Genomic DNA, 8,153 nt, shown 5'->3' with positions numbered 1-8,153 from the left:
ACTCTATAACTAAATATAAAGAAAACCGGTTTTCTTTTACATAATGACTATAGCAAAAAAGGGATTCAGTTAAGCTAAAGAATAATTGGGGGAAATTAAATAATTGCAAAACCTGCAGAGCTGCACAACAACAGCCTAGAGTCTGAGACAAGCAGACTGGCATCCTTCTGCTGAAACTGTACAACACAAAGAAATCTGTCTGGTCTTTTTAAAGGCTCCTTAACATAGTCGACTCACCCATGACCTCCAGCTGAGTATGCAAGAAGCTCTCCTCCTCATCCTGCAGGGTGCCATGGGAACGCATCGGCACTGGGAAATAGCCATAAGCCTCTTTGTTGCAGACATACATCTGCACATCTGAGAAGGGAAAAAAGAAAATCATGCTTACAAAAAGGGCAGAACGATTTGGAAACAAATAATTTGGAAAGGTTTCTACTGATACTTCAATTAAGATATCAGTCACAATATTAAAGGGAAGGAGGATTTTTGCATCATTGAATCATTGAAAAATCTTTTTGAATGATCATGGTGTGTTTATATGTTAAGATCTGTACAAAATAGAATAGTGTTCTGACCTACAATAGTATTGTAGGTCAGAACATCCCTGTAGTACGGTGGATGAGAGGTGCAATCGACAATTACAAAGTGTGAAACACTTTAACAAAGCTTGAGACAAATTTACATTTTATACAACAAATTTACATTTTATAAAACAAAATTACATTAGCAAAATACTTTTACCAAATAAAAAACGATTTAACATTAACAAAAACAAATTAACAAGATGCGAAACACTTTTACAAAGCTAGAGACACATTTACAAGTGCCAAAACACTTTAACATTTGCCAAAACACTTACACAAACTAGAGAATCAAACCGGAAAGGGAAAGCGCATCATACCAGAAGTGACGTGCAAGTGATTAACACAAACTTAAGTTTGTTTTGGCTGATAGACCGCCGGTACCTACTGTATGGAGGGTAGGAGTGTGTTTGTGGTCGTTAAACATGTTTTGTCCGTTCTGTGGAAACCACCTGGGCCAAGTGTCATGGTTTTGCTCATCTCGAAATACTTTCTCGTGCGCAAGAGATACGTTCTCGTGCACACAAGAAAGTTACACGTTCGCCAAGTAGGAAGTGGAGCTGTGCCTTTTACACACAGCCTACGCTGTGTTTACCTTCATTAGATAGCTAAAGAGCGACTGCAGGCTGCTTCATTATAGCCACACACACCTCTACACACACACACACACACACACAGGGGCGGACTGGCCATTGGGAATACCGGGAGTTTCCCCGGTGTTTGCCCATCCCAGCCCAGTGGGGTGTGGCCCACTGGGCTGGGCAGGGCTGGGCCGTTTCGATAGGCTACCTTTGCCCTATCTATCAGTTTCAATTTCACACAGCAGGCCCGTAGCAGCTGTCACTGCGCAGTGAACGATCAGGAGTGAGTGACTGAGAGACCTAGCTGGCAGTTGCTTACAGATGGATAAACAAGCTCTAAAGGGGGTATATGATAATGTATCATATATTTCCTTATCTGAGTCAGCCGAGCCGTATCTGGCCGTGCAACACTCACAGTGTCACATACTGTATGCAGAAGTATTATTTTAAGGAACACATTAAGTTGACAAAACACTCGAGACAAATGTAATTAAAGTCAGATCCACTCGTGTCTTAGGTGATATCATAAACCTGTTAATGTACGCATTCAAACACTTTTTCTTTTACCAGCTGTATTCACCTTGCAGGTGCAACTATGTGGCTTTTATCCTGGATAAAGTGTTTAAGTCATGGATGTTTCAAGTTTAACTTCTTCATATGTCTAATATTATCATTGACACTTGATAACCCGCGTCGTAGCACAGTTTAGCGAGAGCGCGTATGTTTTGGATTAGGCCAACCGGCTAACTCAAACATATCCAGGTTAGGTTGAACCAGCTTCGTAGTACAGGCCTCTGGTCCCGACCAGGGGGGTATACTACGAATCTAGTTCAACCTATCCTGGATATGTTTTGAGTTATCCGGTTGACTTAATCCAAAACAAACCAGGTGGTTTCAACAGAACGGACAAAACATGTTTAACGACCATAAAGGTCCATAGGTACCGGCGGTCTATCCGCCAAAACAAACTTAAGTTTGCGTCAATCACTTGCACGTCACTTCTGGTATGATGGGCATTCCCATTCCGGTTTGATTCTCTAGTTTGTTAAAGTGTTTCGGCAAAATGTTAAAGTGTTTCGGCACTTGTAAATTTGTCTCTAGCTTTGTAAAAGTGTTTTGCATCTTGTTAAATAGTTTTTTCTTTGGTAAAAGGGTTTTGCTAACTTTGTTTTAGAAAATGTAAATTTGTTTTAGAAAATGTAAATTTGTCTCAAACTTTGTTAAAGTGTTTCACACTTTGTAATTGTCGATTGCACCTCACGACAATAATTACATCAGATTTGTACTTTCTTGGTCACATATGCTGCATTTAACAAATATTGCAATACTATCCTAATCAAATACGCAACAAAATATGCCTAGAAACACTTTCATCAGCCCTGCAGATAAAAGAAATTGACACCTGTTTGTCTCACCTGCCATGCGAGCAGAGTAGGCAAAGACGATGACATCATCCAGGGCCCAGTTGTACTTGGGGTGTGGGGGATAAAAGGCCAGCTGCCGGGAGGCCTCTTTCTGCAGGTCCAGCAGGTAGGTGGAGTGAACCATCGGCACGGCGAAACAGCCACGACGCTCCTGCTTACGGATAGGCATGTAGGCTGGAGTACGCTTGTAGTAGCCCTGCAGAGTGCACACAAACACCGTACGGTTAAACACTACTTTCGTTACTCTGATTTGTTTCCTAAAGAAATAAAAAGCTGTGGAATAATGAGGAACTTATATTTCACTGAGATCTGAATATTGGCTGTCCAAAGTCTACAAAGAAGACACTTTAAAGGATTAAGACATATCTGAAACTCAATTCTTTACTACTAAATTACAAAATTCAAATAATTGACAGAGAATGAGTAATACTGACTAATAGGAAGAGTCTCTGACAGACTGATGCGTATTGCCTTTAGGATACTTAGAATTAAGTGTTTTTGAAAAAAGTCCCCTGCAGGAATCAGAGAGTCGGTTAATGTTTTTGCTGGACGAAAGAAAACGTCTGTGTGTCAGCTCTGATTTGACAAGAATCAAAGATGAGTACTTAAAGGCATCCTGTCTCAACAGATCACAGACACTGTATTCAAGACATGCACATACAGTATGTAATGCCTGATAGATCAGATGTGCACCTTTGATTGGTCAAAAAATCATGTTCGCATAATTTTAATGATATGTTAAAAAAATATATGACAATGTTTTTTATTAAAGTAACTTTTATCTAAGGGATGCATGAATTAAAAGACACAATGGCCTTTAGTTCTAAGTAATCTTATAAAACAGCACGGACAGCAATATCTGAGTGGAGCCCGCAGTAAGAGACAGAGAAGTAGGAACAAATTAAACATAATGAGCCGTGTGGGTTGTCTGTGAAGCAAACCTATTATCTCCTGATATCACAAACCTTTAGCTAAATATGATGTTATTTCAGGACAATAAAGTTTAATTTCACCTGTGAGACAAATGATTTACTTTAATTTACAAAATATATTTACAGAGCATTCAAATCCTGCTTGGAAATCTGGGGGGAAATACTTAATAACAGAAACATCTCTCTACTCAGCCTTTAAATTGACTAATGTAGAGTGTTTTTAAAGTGACTTGTTTGCACAAATTTGATTTCCTCATGCATTTAAAAAGGAAATAAAGTGTAAATTCTCTCTAGATTATATTTATGTTTTATGAAGGTGGAAGGAGATGGGCTTTATTATTCGGCACGATTGCATGAAAAGGAATTGTATTCACAATCAGAGAGTTAATAGCAGACTTGGGAGTACATCATTCACCTGGGATGCAGAAATAAGAGGTTTTTATGGAGACGTTTCGAAGAGGCTACACTATGTATAATCTCTACAATCTGTTTGTTTGGTTTGTGTGTGTTGGAGTCAAGAGGCCATACTAGAGTAACATGCAGAACATTAGTCTAAGTACATGCATATTTGTATATCTGTATACAAGGACTTAGAAAGAATCTGGTTGGGTGTGGTAACTTAAACAATTTAAAGGTTTTCTCTGATTTCTATTGTTGCCATTTTAAATATTCTTATCATAGTAAAGTGTTAATACCACACCCAGATCAGATACACAATTAGTAAGAATCAGAAATCCTTTATTCGTCCAACAGCAGGGAATGTTACAGCAAAGGGGGGAGTGCAGATAAGGCAATCACACATTAATTATGCTTTTTGGGGTTTTCCCTGTCCTGTAGTTCGTGATATAGGCTTTTGTGCATGTAAATGGTCTGCAAAGTCTCAAATCCCAAAGTTCCCTCTACAGGGAGTTTCTCTCCGACACAGTGTGTCGTCCCCCCCCCTGCCTGAAATGCCTCCTTTGTTGTCCTTTGTTTATTTCGGATACATAGTGGCATCACAACGTAACACATGCGCATCTACGGGCTAGCGATTGTACATGATTGCACACGTTGTACATGATAGGCCTAGGGACGGGACACCTCTAAGCAGTTCACCAATCACAACAGCACCGGCCAACGAACCAATCAGAGCAGACTGGGCTCTGGTTTCAGACAGAGGGTGAAAAGAGGTGCTGCAGCACAAGCAGTGTGAGAAAAATAAAGAGCTTATTGAACATTAAAGCGTGTAAACATGTCACAGTAGAGGCACAAAATACAAATGTGAACATTAAAATGAAATAAGTTCACATACATGGTAAAAATAGAAATAAGAAGCAACATTATGATGTACATGAACATACAAAGTTACTGAGCATCCAATAATAGCAATTATATCAGTACAAAAGTGTAAATTGCACATGGAGGTGGTATTGCAAAAAACAGGAAGTTGATGTGAAGGAACTGTGAGGAATACCTATACCAGCTCTATAGGTGGTTAAACTGCATAACAACTAATCATCTGCAGTACCTGTGAAGTTATGCCGCACCAGAAGTTGGAGTATGCGGCTCTGGACTCCAGCATGGGCGCTACAATGGTCTTGTTCTCACTCATCAGCTTCCATAACATGTCCGTGTTGGTGAGCAGGTTGTCACAGTCAGCCACCTGCAGACAAGAGAGAAGGGCACGATATTGACGAGAATCCCACAAAAACATAATCATGCGAGCACAGATAAAGTGTCACCTGCTGTCACTAAAAGATTGATTGAGCCTCAGCATCCCTCCTAACAACTCATTATAACTCACAGCCCTGAACCTTAAACAATGCTAACCGACAGACTGCACTTGTTTTACCATGTCTTGAGAAAAATGTAATTTCAAATTGCCAAAACTCATAATTTAACCTTTGTGTTTGTCCACCGGGATGTGTCTCACCCAAGAGCAGCTGCAGTAAATAAAGACTGCTCTGAGTCTACATTTTCTTCAGATATGTTTAAATAAAGCCAATTATAACTCTTAAACTGATATTGGAAAATGTACTTGTTATCTTTTCACTTAATGTTTCCACAGTGCACATTCAGGTGGTATTAAGATCTTTTTGAGAAATATTAAAGCTGGAGGGAAAAACATGACACATCTCTAAATCAACCCACATAGAAAAATGCATGTAACCATAGCAACATTGCTAAGGCTTCTTCCTACATTTACAGTTAACTCTCATATACAAAACTGACAACAAACAAATATTTAACCTCTAGCATCATTACATCTTCTCAATTACTTTGCTACATAAACCCAGATCAGTAATGAAATCTGATGTAACAAAATGGCTAATTTAAAACACAAAGAAACACTTTATGGTTAAAGAGCGTCAACAAATATTAGACTAACTCAAATCCAACATTAAATAAATCTACATTGGTGAGTATTTATTTAAATGTCTTTATGTCTAAGACATAACATTATTCAATGCAGTTTTGTCTGTTTAATGCAGTTCCCATTCTTTTACTATGAGGAAGATCAAGCTTTGCTCATTTTCAAATTCAAACCCTTTTAACAGCTGTAATCAGGTGTACTCGACAATGGATTTAAGTCCCACGAATCTGCTTAATTTACCACCCATCAGAGACATCCCCGACAGTAGCTGCATAATAAGAGGAGGCTTTTGAAGCTGCTGCGTGGATGATAACATACCAGCAGGTAGTCGGCCCAGATCTCACGGGCGGTCTCCAGCGCAGCCTGACGGAGCTTCATTACATGTTCGTAACGCAGATTATTCCAGTGCTTAGGCCCCACCTCGTCTTCAAAGGCACTGGGAGACATGCACAGACACACCCATTTAGTAAAGCATGACACACACACACACACACACACACACACACACACACACACACACACACACACACACACACACACACACACACACACACACACTACCTGGTTTCATCATCAGGCCTCCACTCCACATAGTGATAGTCATTCTGCACCTTCACAAGCCAGTCTCTGAGGATGGCTGTGGTGTTATCTGTGTTGTGATCAGTCGCCACCCTGCCGGGGGAGTGCGGAGGAGGGAGGTGAGTGGGAAGAGAGAGCGAGAGGGAAAGAAGGGAATTTTTTTTAATACATTTATTAAAGAAAGAGCAAAATCGCATGTGTTCCTCTGTATTCTAAGCCAAACTTCCCTCTTTTAGTTTATATTTAAAAAAAATGTTGTACTGTTACACAGATCTGTCCACACATTTCTGTATTCTATTATATCTTTGCTTAATGAACCTACATTTTCTGGGGGTTTTGTGATTTAAACTTTTTTTCCATGCTTATAAGAACTCCTTTAAATGTGAGAGTACCTTGCAGTACCTGTACCACCCCATAGGTTACTCTTTAAATTGACCCAGTGTTACTTGAGCTAAGGGGTAAATCTATGGATAAATTATTCAGTGACTGTGTTGAATGTTATACTCCAACAATAATACAGTCAAATAAATGTTATTTACCTTGTCCAATATCACAAATCTCCCTCGAGGGGCTGATATCAGGGGTTTTAGGGATGCACAGATGTGAATCACTGTAACAATATTACGCTGCGCCTGCTCCTGAATTTTATTTTTTTTTAATTCAGTGATTCCACCTTTATTCGGTTGCAATGCACCACAGCCATCCCTGTGCACAAAAATGGCTTGTTCATACATATTTGCCAGCAGTTATTATTCTGTCACTCAATAGCATTTGCACAGCAGGAGGTCCTTTGTTTTTCTTGTTTGCTTCTTACATTTCTTGCAGTCAGCTAACGCCTCCACATAAATAATGCTTCCTCGAACAGCGTGAAGTGATGTGCCGTTATATGCTAATGTTACCTTACATAGACAAAAGATCACAATCAGTTGCATGCACAAAGGCAGGGGTGCCCACACTTTTTCAGCATGGGAGCTACTTTTAAAATGACCTCATAAACTGTGGCGCGCTTACACTAATTGCATAAGCGCATAATAGTAGGGCTGTTCGATTATGGCAAAAATCATAATCTCGATTATTTGGATCAATAATTGATATCACGATTATTAAAAACGATTATCCATTTACTTTGAAAACATCGATTTATTGAAAATAAAAAAATGTGAACAGTATTTTTTTAACAGTTGATTACCCTGAACTTTAAAGAGCAACTTGCAGGGTTTTTTTTTTACTACATTTATGCTTAACCTTGCCTGAAAATTACAATTAAAAATGTTAATGCAGGATTTGATATGTTTTACAAGACATAAGGGCAGGAATTCAGAGGAAAAGGAGCCGTTTTGAACTCTGCTACTAGAAACTGCTTTTTTTAAACGTCAAACGCGTCATATTACGTCACATGGGGGAGTTAACTTTCTCGGACTCGTTCTCTGCCCAATCCGTATGGAGCTATTTCAGGGTCATAAGTTTTGATCATTCAAAAAAAAAAAATGTATTTGAAAGTTCAAGTTTTTATCCTGAACTTTGAAAAATACAATGATGTATTCAAAATAAAAAAAAGTATTTGAAAAACATTTTTCAGGTTGAATATTATTTTTGATTCAGTTCAGCAATTTTTTTGAATAATATATTTATTTTCAGATTTCACTTTTATACATATTTTGATATTTGAATCCTTATTTTTTTCAGTCGCAGATTTTTCGTTT

The 8,153-nt window shown here is 38.7% G+C and overlaps 1 protein-coding gene across 1 annotated transcript in view; it reads right to left on the bottom strand.

Annotated features, from left to right (window-relative positions):
- Nucleotides 1-237: 237 nt before the first annotated feature.
- Nucleotides 238-8,153, bottom strand: part of LOC104962415 (procollagen galactosyltransferase 1-like) — a gene marked incomplete at its 3' end in the record, with an annotated part of 13,367 nt that continues 5,451 nt past the window's right edge. Inside the window, exons 2-6 of the mRNA XM_010790850.1 lie at nt 6,433-6,543; nt 6,190-6,307; nt 5,026-5,160; nt 2,578-2,782; nt 238-357 (exon numbers count right to left, since the gene is read on the bottom strand). Of these exons, the coding sequence (XP_010789152.1) occupies nt 238-357; nt 2,578-2,782; nt 5,026-5,160; nt 6,190-6,307; nt 6,433-6,543 (689 nt within the window). The remainder of the gene's footprint in view (nt 358-2,577; nt 2,783-5,025; nt 5,161-6,189; nt 6,308-6,432; nt 6,544-8,153) is intronic.

The sequence above is a fragment of the Notothenia coriiceps genome, unplaced genomic scaffold (assembly GCF_000735185.1).
Source record: "Notothenia coriiceps isolate Sejong01 unplaced genomic scaffold, NC01 NC01_scaffold00034688, whole genome shotgun sequence".
NCBI lineage: Eukaryota > Metazoa > Chordata > Actinopteri > Perciformes > Nototheniidae > Notothenia > Notothenia coriiceps.
This window is presented reverse-complemented; position numbering and strand designations above follow the sequence as displayed.